This window comes from Sphaerulina musiva, assembly GCF_000320565.1.
Source record: "Sphaerulina musiva SO2202 unplaced genomic scaffold SEPMUscaffold_4, whole genome shotgun sequence".
Taxonomy (NCBI): domain Eukaryota; kingdom Fungi; phylum Ascomycota; class Dothideomycetes; order Mycosphaerellales; family Mycosphaerellaceae; genus Sphaerulina; species Sphaerulina musiva.
This window is the reverse complement of record NW_016017386.1, coordinates 1603818-1620552: the sequence shown is the minus strand read 5'-3', so window position 1 is coordinate 1620552 and position 16735 is coordinate 1603818. Positions and strand designations below refer to the sequence as shown.

The 16735-nt window shown below is 52.5% G+C and overlaps 8 protein-coding genes across 8 annotated transcripts; 4 read left to right on the top strand and 4 right to left on the bottom strand.

Moving 5' to 3' along the window:
• The first annotated feature begins 51 nt into the window (after positions 1-51).
• SEPMUDRAFT_148875 (short-chain dehydrogenases/reductase) lies at positions 52-1063 on the top strand. Its single transcript, XM_016905198.1, has 2 exons — positions 52-129; positions 192-1063. The coding sequence occupies exons 1-2, from the start codon at positions 94-96 to the stop codon at positions 972-974; spliced, it is 819 nt and encodes a 272-aa protein (XP_016761762.1). The 5' UTR covers positions 52-93; the 3' UTR covers positions 975-1063.
• A 1069-nt stretch (positions 1064-2132) lies between these two features.
• Positions 2133-4575, top strand: SEPMUDRAFT_148874 (uncharacterized protein). Its single transcript, XM_016905197.1, has 3 exons — positions 2133-2310; positions 2397-2578; positions 2636-4575. Exons 1-3 carry the CDS (start codon positions 2280-2282, stop codon positions 4220-4222), a joined length of 1800 nt encoding a protein of 599 aa, XP_016761761.1. The 5' UTR covers positions 2133-2279; the 3' UTR covers positions 4223-4575.
• Positions 4576-4791: 216 nt separating this feature from the next.
• SEPMUDRAFT_148873 (WD40 repeat-like protein) lies at positions 4792-6528 on the bottom strand. Its single transcript, XM_016905196.1, has one exon. The coding sequence runs from the start codon at positions 6506-6508 to the stop codon at positions 4862-4864; it is 1647 nt and encodes a 548-aa protein (XP_016761760.1). The 5' UTR covers positions 6509-6528; the 3' UTR covers positions 4792-4861.
• Positions 6529-6796: 268 nt separating this feature from the next.
• SEPMUDRAFT_125368 (Ctr copper transporter) lies at positions 6797-8540 on the top strand. The gene is made up of 3 exons (XM_016901975.1): positions 6797-7198; positions 7560-7647; positions 7785-8540. Exons 1-3 carry the CDS (start codon positions 6922-6924, stop codon positions 7897-7899), a joined length of 480 nt encoding a protein of 159 aa, XP_016761759.1. The 5' UTR covers positions 6797-6921; the 3' UTR covers positions 7900-8540.
• Positions 8076-10085, bottom strand: SEPMUDRAFT_163303 (uncharacterized protein; the record flags this gene model as incomplete). The annotated part of the gene is made up of 1 exon (XM_016908048.1): positions 8076-10085. The coding sequence occupies one exon, from the start codon at positions 10083-10085 to the stop codon at positions 8076-8078; it is 2010 nt and encodes a 669-aa protein (XP_016761758.1).
• Positions 10086-10193: 108 nt separating this feature from the next.
• Positions 10194-11245, bottom strand: SEPMUDRAFT_148870 (uncharacterized protein). Its single transcript, XM_016905195.1, has one exon. The coding sequence runs from the start codon at positions 11231-11233 to the stop codon at positions 10316-10318; it is 918 nt and encodes a 305-aa protein (XP_016761757.1). The 5' UTR covers positions 11234-11245; the 3' UTR covers positions 10194-10315.
• A 917-nt stretch (positions 11246-12162) lies between these two features.
• SEPMUDRAFT_141035 (Allergen Cla h 7) lies at positions 12163-13034 on the top strand (the record flags this gene model as incomplete). Its single annotated transcript, XM_016902951.1, has 4 exons — positions 12163-12189; positions 12285-12499; positions 12584-12668; positions 12735-13034. 4 exons carry the CDS (start codon positions 12163-12165, stop codon positions 13032-13034), a joined length of 627 nt encoding a protein of 208 aa, XP_016761756.1.
• Positions 13035-13593: 559 nt separating this feature from the next.
• Positions 13594-16408, bottom strand: SEPMUDRAFT_148869 (Fungal_trans-domain-containing protein). The gene has a single exon (XM_016905194.1). The coding sequence runs from the start codon at positions 15787-15789 to the stop codon at positions 13645-13647; it is 2145 nt and encodes a 714-aa protein (XP_016761755.1). The 5' UTR covers positions 15790-16408; the 3' UTR covers positions 13594-13644.
• Positions 16409-16735: the final 327 nt, after the last annotated feature.

The following is a 16735-nucleotide window of genomic DNA, read 5'->3' as shown; positions in this document are numbered from 1 at the left end:
TTCCTTCCCAAGGTTTTCTTCGTCGAAAACAAAGCCCATCACAACCGTATTCTGAATTGCCCCCGGCAACCTTCTAGCATACGCGAGATCGATATGTCTTTCAAGATTCTGGACTTCAAGTGTGCTCTGGTACGAACTCTGTCCAGTCACTCAAGTCATTCACATGAACACAAGCTAATAGTGTAGAGCAGGTCACAGGTGGTGCAGGTGGCATCGGCCGCGCTATCACAGAGTACTTCCTGTCAATCGGCAAGAAGGTTGTCATTGCTGGCAGGACCGAGTCCAAGCTCAAAGATACAGTCAAGGAGATCAACAATCCCAATCTGTCCTACTACACCCTGGACACTGGCGATATCTCCAGCATCCCAACGTTCATCAAGACGATTACCAAGGAGCACCCTGATGTAGATTGTCTAGTTAACAATGCTGGCGTTCAGCGACCCCTAGATGTCAACGAAATGTCGTCGGAAGAATTCCTCAAAAAGGCAGATCAAGAGGTTGCCATCAACATCAACGGACCTATGCACCTCGCCATTGGTCTTCTCCCACACTTCAAGAGCCACAAGTCAGGAGCTGTAATCATGAACGTGTCCTCCGTCCTCGGTTACATGCCTTCCAGTGTCATCAATCCTGTTTACAATGGCACCAAGTCATGGCTACACTTTTGGACTATGAATCTTCGGACGCAATTGCGTACTTCCAAAGATGGAGGTAACAAGATCAGAGTGGTTGAGATTGCTCCACCTACTGTGTCTACGGATTTGCATCGCGAACGTGCGGACCCGAATGACAACAAAAAAGAGCAGAATTCGGCTGCACTTTCGGTTCAAGAGTTTATGGATGAGGTGACGAGTGCCTGGAAGAAGGACGAGGAAGTTATTAGTCCCGGCCCAGCGAAGCAGGTGGTCGAGAAGTGGTACAACGCCTATGGTGGCGACTATGAGAAATCTGCAGGCGATCGAGGCGGTCGTTAAGAAGGCTGTAGTTGTCTCAGGGTACCAAGGACATTTCGTACATGGGCACCACGAGGACCTTTTGCAATATGTAGGAGAGAGGAATCAGGATACCTCACGAGTATTACCTTGGCATTAAATTACATGTACCTCAGCGTAAAGGCCTGCTTAGTCATCCGACTGCGCGTGTGCTCGTTGCCGGGCATATCAGCTCCGTGCATGGGCAAGGCCCGCAATCAACATGGGTTTCACGGTATCCTGATCAAACGTGTAAGGTTCTCCATTGTGATTTGGATTTTGGGGCACTTCCGAAGTTTCAGGGCCGTGCTGCTCACTGAAGGCATGGGTAGATGGAACGATCGAGACCCCATTTAACGTGATAGCTCGAGCACGGTGCCAGTGCTTTGGTGCACATGCCACCACCAGTCAACACTCACTCCACTCAGTAGTAGTTGACCTCATCTATACTTCTAGTCTGCCGTCTCAAGCTTCGATGGCAGTATCCCTCATGAGAGACGTGAAACCGACATTGTGTCTGCCTCGACTGGGATACGCTGAACATTCCATTTTGCGGGCCATGTCGAGCCACGCGCACAAGTCGGAGCTGATGGATTCGTTGTATGATCTTGAAAATCCTTATGAAGCGGTGTGAAACGGTACATGTATACATGTACATGTCGCTCTCCATCAGGCGTGCAGCCGCAGCACAGCGTCAGGCTCACGTGAGCTGTAAACGGCCCGATCAAATTTTGCTGACAAATCGGGTCATGTGACACTCAGCTGCCCGACAGCGGAAGAAGGGAAAAAATAGACAAGAAAGAGAAAGCGTGGTCAGAGAGTGAAGGTGAAGTGAAAGGGTGTGTGCTAGAGAGTCTCAAGAGATGAACAGTAGAACAATATCGCCCGCCCGGCCGAGGTCTCCGATTCCATGATGTTGTGCCAAGGAATCCCTCTCAGTGGTCGCGTTTCAGCCTCGAGCTCGGACGCACTTGCCCTCATCAGTCAGATCTACATCGACCGACGACTTCGCAGTTCGCACCCGCACCCGCACCCTTCTCTCGGCGGAGTATAGCTGTTCTATTTTTGAACAACACCCAACCTCGAAAAACACCATCACCGTCACGGGCGCGTGTTCTGGAGCGAACCAGTATTGTTGCACGCGTGCATTCAGACTGGCAACGACAAGCGCCACCTCCGTCGCGGACTCTGCCTCGCGCACGTTCATCGCCCGCCCACACGCGCACTCACAGCACTCCATACCTACTACAACTGAGCACGACGACCGAAGTCCGCGCTCGGTAGCGAGCCGCTACGAGTTAACTAGCGATGGGGAGAAGGAAGATTGAGATCAAGCCCAGTAAGAGACATCTGCTCATCTTCACACGCGCCCGTCGCCATCCGGGTTCGAACAAGGACCTGCAGGCTAACCACCAGGATGTGCAGTCCGCGATGACCGCAACCGCAGCGTAACCTTCCTCAAGCGCAAAGGCGGCCTCTTCAAGAAGGCTCACGAGCTATCCGTCCTCTGTTCCGTCGATGTCGCCGTGGTCATCTTTGGCCATAACAAGAAGTTGTACGAGTACTCCTCGTCGGATATCAACGAGATCATTGGGCGGTTCCAATATGTACGCGCCTGCTCGTTCCACACTTCCCCGAAAGAGCGATGCACTAACGGACAGCAGTATGGCGGCGCCCATGAACACAAAGGGCCTCAAGACTTTGCGGACAAGACTGGAGGTGGTGACGATGACGACGAGGATGGAGATGGTGGCGAGGATATGGGCGGCGACGAGCACAGAGGAACTCCAGATCCTTCGATGATGCACCCGCAGATGGTGAACCACCCAGGCTTCCAGCACGTTAGACACGGGACACCGCAGGCTTCACCGCCAATGCACAGTGCGGGTATGCCACAGTTCACACGCGGTCCATCGCCTATGCCCCCGGGGATGTCTGTTTCACGGCCCAATTCTCGCAATGCTCCACATCCAGGTGGTGCACAACACATCCGAAGAACAAGTTCAAACCTGGCTCAGCACCCTCCAGGAGCCCAGCCCAGTTATGCCTACCAGCCAAACCCACCATTCTACAATCCACAGGCCGCACCAATGCAGGGCAGACCGCCCCCCGGATCTGTGCCTCCACCAGGCTCGTATCCCGCACCATATCCACCACAACCTCCACAGCACCCTCAGATGCAGCAAGCATTCATGCAGGACCAGCGGCGCACCTCGATGCCTCCAAATTTCCCGCCGCAGCCTCCGCCGCAGCCAAATATGCAGAGAAATCCGTCATCGGAACACCTTGCGCCCCCTGGACAACAAGCACATCCATCTCCTAGACTACGGCAGCAGCAAAGGCCGACGCCCTCTCCACAGCCTCCCCAACACCAGTTCCAGAGCCCACCTATACCGCAACCAAAGCCACTACCAGCACATGCCAAGTCTCACAGCATATTCACGCCCATAGATGATAGCCGATCAATGCTCGCGCAGCACTGGGGAGGTCCCAGCAACTCCGAGGCAGGCTCCGATCCCTCAATCAAGATTGAAGGCGGTGGACCTCGATCGCAATCCATAGATGTGGCACAAATGCACAGAGAGAATCACGCAAGGGCGAATGGATTATCGCCAAGACCGCCGCCTTCTGGACCGTCATCCGCGATGTCATCGCCACAGCCTCCGCAACGGACAACCAGCACTCCGACCATTGTCGGTCCGCCGCGCACGGGATCGGTCCAAAACGAGGCTAAAAGACCTCGACTGAAGGTGCAGATACCGAGTGAACAATCTGGGGATGAAGGCGGTACCGCAGAGTCCGCGCAAGATTTGGACACGAGTGAAGTGCAAACAGCAAACACTGGAAACGGCGGGCCACCTCAGCCACAGGTTCCCCCTCATGGAGTCGTGTTGCCGCCTCCCTCTCCCAGTGCTGGTGCTCTGCTGTCAGCTGGCGCGCAAGGCCCACCCAATCCGTTTGCCAGACCAGCCCCGCCTATGAGTACGAATCCGCACGCTGCCAATCGTGAGGCCAATCATATTGAAACACCCATATCCGCTTTGCCTAGTAGGTTCATGAATAATGAGCTTTTGCCCTCGCCGTCTGCTTTCTATCCGGCCGACTGGGGAAACAATATGCTGCCTTCACCTTTCACATTCCAGACACCAGTAGCCGGGAATGGGCCTAGCTGGCGCACTGAGGATGATCGAAAACGAGCTGGCGAGGAGCAAGAACAGGAGGAGAGCGAGGCAAAACGAAAGAAAACATAATATTTGCTCTTACAGCATCACTGCAGTAATAACAGCCGCTTTTGACGCTTTCTCTGAATTACGAAAATCAGAGAACCGGCGCGCGAAGCAGTACGGACCTATGATCGAGACACAATGAGATTTACTTGGAGGCGACGTTTCACTATTTTAATGGCTGTACGATCTTCAGAGCGACATGAAAGCGAGCGAGGATCAGAAAGACTCTCCTTCACAATGTATTCGGTATGGCGTTGAGCCCATGTATGCAAGCTACAGATTGAGCGTATTTATCGGCGACTGTGTGCGCTGAGAGTCTGAGACATGGGCGGATGCGGACGCGGCGAAAGCAGCTCAGCTTCGAAGCTTCAATAAACATCAAATTTTTTTCGCTACTTTTTGCTACTTTTTCTCTTTCTTAGTTTGATCTCTCGGTCTGCATACACCACGTAAGTCCCAATCCGTTCACAACAAACAAGGCATCATCCGTCGCGAATGATGAGTCGTGAACTCCCAGAGAGAGAGAGAGAGAGAGAGAGAGAGAGAGAGAAGAGCAGGTGGGATCGAGCATGGTCTTCGCGTGCCATGCGAGCCGCTTTGTTGTTATAGGGAAGTGATCTGTGTATAAATTTGACTGCTGAAGCCTGAAGCTTGGCTACCTACTTAGTCCTCGTCCATCGACTCCCATCCGCCTTCACCACCATTCTCCTCTGCTTCGGCTTCTTCCTCTTCAATCTCATCATCCTGCTCGATACCCACCAGTCGTTCTTTGACATCGCCCTCGGGCATTTTGACACGCGTGGCGAACGCTTCGCGAACAGCCCGGTTGGTACTCGTGTCCCAGACCTGTACGGCGCCTTTGCTGCCCGCCACCGCCAATCGAAATGCAATTTCATTGTCGGGCGCGAAGTTTGCGGAGAAGACTTTGCCCACTTCGAGCTCACGCGACACGACCATGCTGGGACCGGTTTCTGTCACGTTCCAGAGTTTGACGGTTTTATCTGTGGATCCCGTGGCGATGAAGCCGGGTACAGCTGGGTTGATGGAGAATGTGGAAAGTTCGCTCTCGTGGGCCTGTAGTCTCCAGATTGGTTTACTCTTTTCGGGAGTGGCGGGCTGTTGTCGTGCGTCGAAGCAGTGTAGTACTCCCGACTCGGTACTGACGTAGAAGTTGTTTTCGTTGTGCGGATCCCATTGTATTTGCTCCACGTCGCTCTCGACTCCCCAGCGTGGGACTTTGCCGTCCTTGACACGCATATCTGCTGCCACGACGGTGCGGTCATATGCACCTGACAGCAGGATTGCGGACTGAGTAGGGTGCCATGCGAGTGCGCATACCTTGTCCGTGTGGTGTTCGTAAGAATGTGCTGCTGTGCAAGTGTTCAAATCCCACAACTTTACCGTCTTGTCTGCAGAAGCGCTGGCAAGCAAGTTGCGGTGGTTCCTGTTCGCGGCCAGCGCGAGAACCGCGTCGACGTGGTATTTCTCATTGGCTTTCTTGCTCTTCTTCTTTTTCTTCTTTGCCGCTGCATCGGGCGCATCGGGTTGCGAGCTCTGACCCAGAACAGCATTGGGGTACATGCAGTCCACAACATCCAGATCCCACAGCTCAATATCCGGATCCATGGTGCCCACTGCTGCGAAATTGCCCCCTTCTCCGACATCTCCCTGGCCCACCTTTGTCCCGACCCATTCTACGCACAATGGGACTGCAGGAAGCATGACATCGTGGTGCACGTAGAGGTTGTCCGCCTCATCTTCGTAGACATAGACTTCCAGATGTGCCACTTCATCCTCTATCCGCGCAGCCAGGACCATGTTGTCCGTGGGCAGAATCTGCAGCTCTTCTCGCTCCTCATCATCCGAGACTTCGCCTTCGGGCAGTGTCAGATATGGATCCTTCTCGCCATCTGCATGATACGCCAATGACTTGATATTACTGAATATTCCTCCTGTTTTTGCATCCTCGTCTTCATCTTCCGGCATATCAGGCTCATCGTCGTAGTGCTCCATATCGTACTCGGCCAGATCATCGTCCTTGGCGAGGTCATCATCGTTATCGTCGTCGTCGTTGTCGTCGTTGTCGCTGTCTTCCTCCTCGGCGCCATTATCAGCATCGTCCACTTCGCCCATGTTGACTTTATTCAACGAGTCCCGCGCCTTCTCCAAATCGTCCTTTGCATCCTCCAATTCAAGCTTCGCCAGCTTTGCGATTCTCGCGTATTCTTCGTCGTCCATGTTGTATTTCGTCGGGTATGCCGCCGCATGACCGCGAGGCACCCATGCTGTGGAAGTGATCATAGACGACATCTTTTCCTCTCTTCTTGTCTCTCTTGCGAAGGTTGTGGTGATGTCCAACAAAAAGATTGGAAACAAAAAGAAAAAAAAGAGGTAATTCGCCAAAAAATTGTCTGTGAGGGAATGGACCCTGCTTGCCCTCGGACTCGGCCAAACTGATCGGAACTTTAAATTCTAAAGTCACGCTAATTAGGCCCCTACGGCATGTGATCTCGAGACGGACAAGGATTTGAGCACATATCCTCCAAAGCACCACCTCTCTTCACCTCTCTCTCTCCCTTTCTTTCTTTCTTTTCCACACCGCCGTCTGGAATTCCTCCAAATTGCACTCACTCACTGACGAGAACAACACAACCTTCCTCCCAAAAAAATCATCACAATCACCACCGTCCACCAAAAGAAACTCCACCAAAACAAAACAAATAATGGACCACTCCCACATGGACCACGGCAACATGGGCCACGGCGATATGGGCCATGGTGATATGGGCCACGACGCTCCCATGTGCAACATGAATATGCTCTTCACTTGGGACACGACGAATCTCTGCATCGTGTTCCAAGGCTGGAGAATCACGAATGCGTGGTCGTTGATTTATTCTCTCGTGCTCGTGGCTCTGCTTACGGCGGGTTATGAAGCGGTTCGAGAAGCAAGTAGGAGATATGATGAGGGACTTGCGTTGAGGTTGCAGAATATGCCTCGTAAGTTTTTCTTTTCTTTTTTCTTTTCTTCTTCCTTCTCTCGGATTCTTCGGTGTAAGCTGGTGTTGGTGTGAGTGTTGATGTTGGTGTTGGTGTTGGTGTTATTCACATCCCTTCCCTCCTTCCCTCCTTTGAGTAATTCCAAGAAGAACTATATGCCCCTCCCCCCTTTCCAAAAGAAAAAAAAAACAACCGAAAAACAAAAACAATATTCAGTGAAGCTTATCATCTTCTCTTGGAGTTGCCCTCCCCACCACAAATTCCACTACCACCACCACATCCCCTGACCATGAAAATGAAAATGAAGAAGAAGCACATGACATCACCGACGAACGAAGCTCACTACTCTGGATATCATCAGGAAACTCGGTCGCGGCAGAGGAGAAAAAGGGCAAAGTCGTGAAAGCGCTCTTCTACGGTCTTCAAGTGTTTTATTCCTTCTTCATCATGTAAGTTTTTTCTTGTTCTTGTCTTGTTCTATCTATCTCCCTAATCTTCTTTATCTTTTCTGTCTTTATCCAATGGAAAAGAAAAAAGAGGGGAAAAACATCGTCGAGGCTGGCGGGGCTAATTCTTGGTAACATAGGCTGCTGTTCATGACATACAATGGCTGGATCATGATCTCTGTCGGTGTGGGCGCTGTGATTGGCTATTTACTGTTTGGAAGCGGGAGTTCGAGCAAGACGGCGGCTTGTCATTGAAAAAACAAAAAAGAAAAGACTGGCAGGTAATGTACCTTACCTCAGGTACGCACGCTACAACTTCCGGCCAGCACAACACAATTTTGTTTTTCGTTCTTCTCTCACGACCTGAATACGAGACACTTACGATATCTCTCCCTTGTTTTTTATTCTCTATTTCCTCTTTTTTCTTCTCTTTACAGACCTCTCCAAGATACCTTGGCGATGTGATCTACCCTCTTTCTCGTACCTTTTACAAGACCCAGATATCGAAGCTCTGCCAGAGCTCTTTGAAACAACGCCATCGTGTTCGATTCGCCGTCATTGTCGTCGTCGTCGTCCTTCGCAATGACAGTCTGGAAAGCTTTCCACAAGTCATGTGCGTTGATGAGGCTCCCAGATTCCAAATACAATTGATACAAGATTGCCGTAGCAGGTTGCGTGCCCGCCAAAGTCGCTGCATCCTCATCGTCGCCCGGATCACAGCACTGACAATCAAGGTAATCGTGCGGTGCAGCAAGAGCGCGTTCGACGGCATGTCGAGGCCGAGGCGTAAAGACTTCGCGATGCGGTGATTTGAGATCGTAGACGAAAATTTCGTTGAGAACGACTTCTTTCGAGCCTACGAGGCGGTCGGCGAAGAAGGCATCGAGCAGATCTGAAAGTCGTCGGACATGTGAGGTGTAAGCTGCGTCTTGCTTGGAAAGATTGGATTTGTGTTTGCTGAGCTCCACTTTCTGTGCAACGATGGTGGTTCGAAGCGTGGAATTCTTGACGTCGTCCTCGCTGCGAAGCGGACGTCCAGATTCCTTGTGCTCGGCTGTCAATGCTATCAGATCCGACTCTATAGCCGTGAGCTGTTCTGCAGTTTCCTCGTCTAGGCTCACGGAGCGAAATCTGTCAAGTACTTTTAACGTGACATCGGACGGCGACTTTCGCATCGTCAATAGTAGATATCGGATCATGGTGGACTTTGCAAGTTGTCCTGACATGGCTTGCATATATAGACTTGCCTGGGAGGACACTGGTGTGTTTGGCAGACATGCTTGTATCTGCCGAATAGATTCTGCAGCTGCAACTGTGGCAGACAATAATTGGCGTCCATGCTCAACACTCTGCCGCACGAAGTCGAATAGCTCCTGATCTGAGTCCAATAGGCCGCGTAGATGCACAGTCTCGCCCTCCTCCAGCAGTTGCCTCGCGTAGACGCGAAAGGAAGGCAAGTTGCGCACAGCCTCGAAGTGATCGCCGGGCACATCCTGAAAATCAAGGTCGGGACACAGGAATAGACTGGTGGCATTCGCGTAAAAGTGTGTCATATACGCATATTTCACGGCTTGAGTCAGGCTGTCGATGCCTTGGATATAATCACTCTGCCGTTCCAGTGCCATGGATGCCAAATTCGGACCTAGCCATAATTCCGAGTCGGCACTTGTGAGAACACTGAACACCTGCTCCACTTCATCTGTAGAGACTGCAGCGTCGAAGAGCCTGCCATCCACACATTTGATGGCCCGGGATGAGAGTCTGTGCTGCAAAAACTCCACTGATGTCGCTACGTTGAGCAAGAATGCGAAGGGTATGCGATCGTGCCAACAGCCCAGCAACTCTAGTAGCTCGGAGAGCAAGTCGCTATCAAATGCTTCAGTATCCTCGAAGGCGATGACGACCTGTTCCAGACTTCGTTCCTGGACATAGTCGTATAATATCTGCAAATCGTAGTTGAGCAGCTTCGGTCCTTTCCGAGAAGTCAAAACCTCCTCCAGCTCATCCTCGTCGTCCACCGCGATGGTCCTCGAAGTAGCTTTCTGATTGATGGATTTGAGAAAAGCCTTCAAATTGGATCCTGAGCCCGACGACAATGAAATGAAAATTCGTCTGGTAGTGGAGTCGCTCCTGCTGGAGACCTGCGATGCAATCGAGTTCCTCAATGCTGAGTTTGGGCCCGCGAGAATGAGGCCAGTCGGAATTCGACCAGTGCAATCTACTGCCACGGATTGGTCTAGAAAGGTCACAACTTCACCGACCGTAGTCGCATTGATGGTGTTTAGCGTTTCTTCGATGCGGCGCTGCTGCGCGCTCCAGGCCTCGTGGTATGCCTTCTTTCTCAAAGCCCAGGTGGTCTGCAGGCCCTGCAATTCTGTACGTTTGCGTTTCGCAGGTCTATCGTCGTCTGGCTGGTAGACGTAGCATTTTTCGTACTCCATCGTTGAGTGCGGAGGAATGGCGGCGGATGCATCTAGTCGAAGTTGAACAACGAGAGTTCGGAGACGCGTCTTAGTCAGCGTGAGGTATGTATGTACGAACTAGGTACAGGGCATGTAACGATTTATGCATTATGCAATTTAAGCAGTACAAACAGACGATCCAGTCACCAGTGTACTGGATACGCTAAGTTCTTCCCCAGGATGCACGATCTAGACGACGCTACAGTACACTAGCCATGCTCGTCTTCTGTCAGGCCCGGGCAATCGTCCTCCAGAGCCTTCTCATCTGCATAGCGGAACTTGCACCAGAAACAATAATGGTACTTCTCACGAAGCCGCGCCAAAAGCATTGCCAAACGCGACTCGGCCGGCAATGCCTCAAACTCATTGAGCTCCGGATCTTCTTCATCCAAGTCTTCCTCCACTTCGTTACCGAAAGCCAGGTTCTCGTCTTCGTCGTCTTCGGTATAGTCCAGCTTCCGGGACAGACTCTGATCGAGATCGTATCGCCTACGCCTCTCCCTCTCCTTTTCTAGTCTCTGCTTGAGGAGTGGTCGCCACAGGACGTTGGCCGAGCGCAATGGGACGTTCTCCGATGACAAGTTCCGGGCATCTTCTACGCCCGCAGATTGCTCAGTTCCAGCGTGGCCCTCGGTCTCAAAGACTTCCAGCGTCCGCATCGCTGACCACATCTGACTCTCGTACCGCTTCTCTTCGACCTCCTGCCGATTGCGCTCTCGGTACTCGTCAGCGGTCAGCTTGACCTTCTTCTCCTGCAGATCCACCGCTTCGGCAGCCTCTCGAAATTTGCGTTTCCTGTCGCTCTCCATGCCAATCCCACCACGGTCTTCCTTGAGTTGCACCTCGATTGGTCGAGTCCTGGCGCCTTCAGTTTTGCCGAGAGCGCCACCTTTAAAACCCATTTTTGCCATCATTTGGGCACCTTTGCTGGAACTGTCAATTTCGGTGGCGAGAGCATGTTCGAGTTTCTGTTTTGCCTCTTCTGCCCGCTCTGCTTTGGACTTGACCTTGCCGCGTTCGAGCGCTTCTTTCTTCCGTCGGGCAGTGATTTGCAGAGAAGTCTCCTTCCGAGCGGGAGCCTCCTCAAAGGTCATGTTGAGGTAGTCATCTTCGTCCTCGTCGGCCATGTTTGCGGGAGCTTGTTGATCTCGCTGTCTTTTTGGGTGGGTGCAAGGTGTGAGACGGAGTTCACTGTGTTCGTGGATCGGCAGCAACTTCCCCATGGCCCGCGCCGCTCAACGGATGTTCCCCGCCTTCCCGCTACAGCATGTTCTGTGCCATCTGCTCCGCGGACCTCTCTTGCCAAGAATCATTATCAATCATCACCTGACACTAAGGTAGCTAGGTATGTACTACCTACATTAGTACATTACCTACCTCCTAGTAACTGTGATAGAACGACGTGGAACGTGAGACCTCGTGGAAGCTCGTGGAAGAAGCGCCATGATGCTTGCATGGTTGTCAGATAGCCTTGTAGGTACATCCTGTATTCCTGTACAGTTGTATGTAGACATGATGCAAGCTGACAGCCGGGACAGTTCCGTGCAGGAAGACATTGGAACCTAAAAGACGACCTAAGAGCTATTAATGGGAATTCTCAATGGCTCACGAGAACATTTTCAGCGATTTCACTGGTTCGATGATTGTTGACCAAGCACAGCATGGGATGATGGGTCCATGTTTCTTCGGCAACGCACACTCTTAAGCTGCATTATTGATCACGATGACTAAGTTAGCGACCGGATGCGGGGCGGAATGGGTGGTCAATCGAGGGCTAAATTGCCATGTTGGGACCGGCCGAAGTCGAGCCTGAAGGAAAGAGCTGACGATGTGCATGGAGCTGTGCAATGGGAGGAAGGAATGTTGACATAGCTATGATATACCTAAATAGAGAGATCAGATATATATATAAGTCCATGTAATCTGCTCCTCTCTCTTGCCTCTCTCTCTCTCTCCTCTCCTCTCCATACCTCTATCAAGAAGAATTACTCCTGACACACTTCTTCCTTCACCCAATACCAATACCAATACCAACACAACACAAACACCCTCCACCATGGCCCCCAAGATCGCCATCCTCTTCGTAAGCCAACCACAGTCTCTCCCACAACCAACCAACCATCCCTCCTCAACCTCCCCAAGAGCTCAACAACTAACTTCCTCATCTCCAACAAACAGTACTCCATGTACGGCCACGTCGCCACTCTCGCCGAGGCCGAAGCCGAAGGCATCCGAGCAGCAGGCGGACAAGTCGACATCTACCAAGTTCCCGAGACTCTCCCTCAGGAAGTCTTGACCAAGATGCACGCACCGGGTCAGGGAACCAAGTATCCCGTCATTGACCACCCCAAGACGTTGGAGCAGTATGATGCGTTTTTGTTTGGAATCCCGACGTGAGTATTCTTTTCTTTTTGTCCCCCTTTTTTTCTTCTTTTTTTCTTTTGTCTGGTCTAATTCTAACATTTCTTGTTTCACAGACGATATGGAAACTTCCCCGCCCAATGGAAAGCCTTCTGGGACTCGACTGGTGGACAATGGCAGACGGGAGCTTTCTGGGGCAAGGTATGTATATCCATCCATCCATTCCCCCAACCCCAACCTCGACCCCAATCCCTAACTTGATAATAGTACGCTGGCCTCTTCGTCTCCACTGGAACCATGGGTGGCGGTCAAGAAAGCACCTGCATCGCCGCCATGAGCACGTTGGCCCACCACGGCTTCATCTACGTTCCCCTGGGCTACAAGACCACCTTCGCACTCCTCGGAGACTTGTCCGAAGTCCGAGGTGGTTCGGCATGGGGAGCAGGAACATTTTCTGCAGGAGATGGATCCCGACAGCCTTCGAAGAAGGAATTGGAGTTGGCGACGGCGCAGGGTAAAGCGTTTTACGAGGCGGTGAAGAAGGTGGATTTTGCTGGTGCAGCGTGACTAGATGGCGGTGATGCTACTGCTACTGCTGCTGTTGCTGGGGGAAAGAAGGAGGAGGATGCTGTTATGACGAGTAATGGACAACAGAATGGGACGACGGCGGCGGCTGCTGCTACGGGAGAGACGAAGCCGAGTACTTCTACTCCCACGCCAAAGGAGAAGGAAGGAGGGGATGATAGCAAAGGGCCTTGCGGTCTACCGTTCAAGTGCACTGTTGCTTGATGCTTGCTGCTGCTACTAACTACCACAAAACAAACAACCAACCACAGTATGACAACCATACATTTAATGATGATCTATACCCAGCCAATCAATGATTTGCTATTTCTGATAGCTTCGCTTGCTCTCCCTCCTCCCTCTTCTCCCTCTCCTCCCTCTCCTCCTTCTCCTCCTTCTCCCCCCCCCCCCCCCCCCCCCCCCCTCTCTCTCTCTTTTTTCTCTCTTTCTCTATACGTTGTGTATTTCTCGAACGAAATGTCTCATCAAAAAAAGAAAAAGAAAAAGAAAACAAAAAGAAAAGAGAAAGAAAAAGAAAGAAAACAACACCAGCAACATGTCATGATTCATTCATTCATTCATCTATCAACCACTCACTCAAACAGTAAGCGTATTAGTATGTATGCTCACTAGACCCATAACTCCCCTCTGCCTCCTCCACCCCCGTAACATTCTCTCCTCCGCCTCCCCCGCCACCATCCAAAGGCCCCGAGTACAACTGCATCTCCGTCGCCGGTGACGCCTCAATCGCCGGTTTTTCAGGCAATGACCGCAAGAGCTGACTGGTCGCCGACAGTGTCTCCAACGCCGTTTCGATCCACGCCGCATTCTTGCTGCTGACCGTCAATGTCCATCGAAACTCATTCAGCCGGCACGCGTAAAAATGCGCTTCCTCTTTTCCCGGACTGGTCGTCATGAGAAGTGCTCCAAACGTGCCGACGAGAGCAAAGTTAGAGGCGGAGCAAAAGTACCAAAAGGCATCGAGATGTTCGGGCTTCAGGCGGTTGACGAAATCCAGAGCGCTAATCAGGCGCGTCTTGGCTGCGGAGCGGCAGATGTAGAGCATGTAGGGATCTGCTGCGGGATTCAAGGACTGGACGATGCGCCGGTGGATGCTGATTTCCGTGGCAAAGTAGGCCAGGTGAAGATAGCCCTGCGAAGACAAGACACCGGGACTGAAACTATCCATTTTGCACTCTGCGGGCAGCTTTGCGATCCAGTCTTTCAACTTGAGCTGCACTGGTTTGGCTCGATTGAGCACCAGTTGAGTGGCGTAGCGACCAGCACGTGCAAACTCGGCCTTGGCGACTTCGCTGTAGAAGGTGTCACATACTTCGGCCATGATGCTGGTCAGGGCAATCATTTGCATAAAGCACATTCTGCCCTTCATCGACTCGGCATCATCGCTGTCCTCGTTGGGGGTGGGAAGGGGGTTAATGGACTCGTCGAAATCGCCCTCGGTCGGCGAGGACACGTTCCAATCAGATGCGTTGATATGTGAGGGCCGACCGTACATGACCGCGCTCCACTTGTCTTGCATGTAGAGTGCCCAGGCCAAACGCTTTCGGAGGAGGCGTTCCCAGTGTGGGATGGACCAGTCGGAGCAATCCAGGTGCAGGCCAATGTCCTGACCCAGAGCCACGAGTTGGACCGTTAGCGTCCACGTACTCGCCTTGGCGCGTTGCAGTAATAACAGTCCTGCTTGCACAGCAGAAATCTTAGGCCGCTGCATGGCAACAGTCAGACTGGTCATGGCAATGTACTCGAGCCTTGCAACATCAGGCTTCGGGTGGGCAGCCAGACTGGGATCATGCTGCCACCAGGCCAATGCCAGCAGGTACATGGCAGCGAGTAATGGTGGATTGAAGTGGCGGTCGCCGTGTCGATGCCGATCCAGAAAGGCTTGCTTTTGCACAATCGGATAGCTAGGATGTACATTACGGAAGTAGATGTTGATCAGGGCAGGACCGTGCGTACCGACGACGTGCTCGATGTCCTTTAAGGCACGCGCCTCGTCGTTGGGAATGGGCACCGTCGCATCGTCGTGGGTGCTAAAGTATTCGGTGCTGGTGACTTGTCGCAGCATGCCCAGCTGCGACTCGGTTTCATTCTTGTCGTTGAAGGTGCCCAATCCAATCAGCGAGGCGTCCAGGGGCGTCGTCTGGCCCAAATATTTGCAATGTCGATGCCGTTGCAAGCTCAACGACTCGTCCACGGCAAACGGCTTCCGCATAGGGGGCTGCGTGGACACGGGCACGGGATGGGATTCGGCGGTGGTGGGTGGTATGGAGACGGGGGCCACGGTCAGAGGGAGGGAGGGTCTTCGTTTGGCGATGGGACTCTTCTTCGCCGGGGGTCCATTCTTCGATGCATCGTCTGGTGCTTTGCGCTTCCTGGGCTGCGCGTTCTCCACAAAGGTGCATTCTTGTTTGTGGAACTCGCATAGCACGCATTTCCGGCCGTCCTGGAGCACGCACTTGGATTTGCGGCGCCGGCAGCCGTCACAGGGCCGTTCTCTCTTGGGCTTGGCGGGCAGCGGCGATTTGTGTAGTTGCTTTACGGGCGGGTTGTGCTCGGTGCGCTCGTTGGGCGGCGGCGGCGGCGGTGGTGGTTGTTGTTGCTGTTGCTGTTGCTGTTGTGGTTGTGGTTGTGGTTGTGGTTGCTGTTGCTGCTGTTGTTGTTTGGGAGGCGACCATGCCGCAATAGGTCTTGGTGAAGCTCGCGGGGCCACGGGCGGCAGTGCCATGGCCGTAGCCATATTTGTTGGTGGCGATCTGGTCCGATGGAGGGAGCTTGCCGTACCTCCTAGAAGAGAGGGCGGGCTGATAAGGAAGGGACGGGACAGTAGCGGTAGCGGTAGCGGTAGGTACAGGTCAGGTAGCTCCTGCCTCGTAGGTGAAGCAACAATAATCAGGCAGGTACCTATCGGCAGATTGCCAGATAGGCTGTGTGACCTTCCAGGTTATTCGGCGGATAAGAAGCAGGTGCACCCGTCGGTTGTAGTGAAGACGGAATAGGGTCCCGTGCAGATATTGTCCTGGGCCGATATGATATCTCAATACTGCTAGGTACTGCTAGGTACTGCTAGGTACAGGTAGTCTGCTACGCGTGCTCAGACGAGGCAGAGAGGGCGGCGAGGAGGATGAGATGGTCGAGCGTCTTGGGGGTCATTGAAGCGGCCACGTGCAACAGGTTGATATCAGTACATGTATCCTTAAGCCTTCAGGTGCAGTAGGTCAGGTACAGGCAGGTATGGATGTAAGGTGAGGTATTTCCGGAATGCCCAGCGCCCACGCCTCTGAGTATTGTCGACGGATGCCAGATGGATATGAGGTGCCAAGATGGGACAAATACCTGGTACCTCAGGTACCTAGCAGCGGCAGATGGATGGGCCAGGGAAGGGGAAGGGGGGAAAGGGCACGCGAGCGATAGTAGGAGGTATAACGAAGTAGGCAAGGTAAGGTAGGTAATGTATACCTATAAAATTCAACACACCTGCACACACAGTGACACACTACAGAAACTCCCTCCTACTCCTACAAATAAGAGCCAAGGGCAAGTAAGTATGTACCTGAGGTACAGTACCTTACCTCCTAATCAAAGTATATCCCATATCTCATTCAGACCAAATCCTGGCCTTCGTGAACACAAGCGTTGCGCTTGTATCAATTTGTTACGTTGTCTTTACGAGAGAGAAAATGCTG

Excerpts from the sequence above, each read along its gene's own strand:
- SEPMUDRAFT_148870 (XM_016905195.1), bottom strand. The coding sequence starts at position 11,233 with ATGGCCGACGAGGACGAAGATGACTACCTCAACATGACCTTTGAGGAG.
- SEPMUDRAFT_125368 (XM_016901975.1), top strand. The coding sequence starts at position 6,922 with ATGGACCACTCCCACATGGACCACGGCAACATGGGCCACGGCGATATG. Across the intron at positions 7,199-7,559 it reads GAGGTTGCAGAATATGCCTC|GAAACTCGGTCGCGGCAGAG; the intron begins GTAAGTTTTTCT and ends GGATATCATCAG. Across the intron at positions 7,648-7,784 it reads TTTTATTCCTTCTTCATCAT|GCTGCTGTTCATGACATACA; the intron begins GTAAGTTTTTTC and ends TTGGTAACATAG.
- SEPMUDRAFT_148875 (XM_016905198.1), top strand. The coding sequence starts at position 94 with ATGTCTTTCAAGATTCTGGACTTCAAGTGTGCTCTG. Across the intron at positions 130-191 it reads TGGACTTCAAGTGTGCTCTG|GTCACAGGTGGTGCAGGTGG; the intron begins GTACGAACTCTG and ends AGTGTAGAGCAG.
- SEPMUDRAFT_148869 (XM_016905194.1), bottom strand. The coding sequence starts at position 15,789 with ATGGCTACGGCCATGGCACTGCCGCCCGTGGCCCCGCGAGCTTCACCA.
- SEPMUDRAFT_148873 (XM_016905196.1), bottom strand. The coding sequence starts at position 6,508 with ATGTCGTCTATGATCACTTCCACAGCATGGGTGCCTCGCGGTCATGCG.
- SEPMUDRAFT_148874 (XM_016905197.1), top strand. The coding sequence starts at position 2,280 with ATGGGGAGAAGGAAGATTGAGATCAAGCCCA. Across the intron at positions 2,311-2,396 it reads GAAGATTGAGATCAAGCCCA|TCCGCGATGACCGCAACCGC; the intron begins GTAAGAGACATC and ends CAGGATGTGCAG. Across the intron at positions 2,579-2,635 it reads TCATTGGGCGGTTCCAATAT|TATGGCGGCGCCCATGAACA; the intron begins GTACGCGCCTGC and ends AACGGACAGCAG.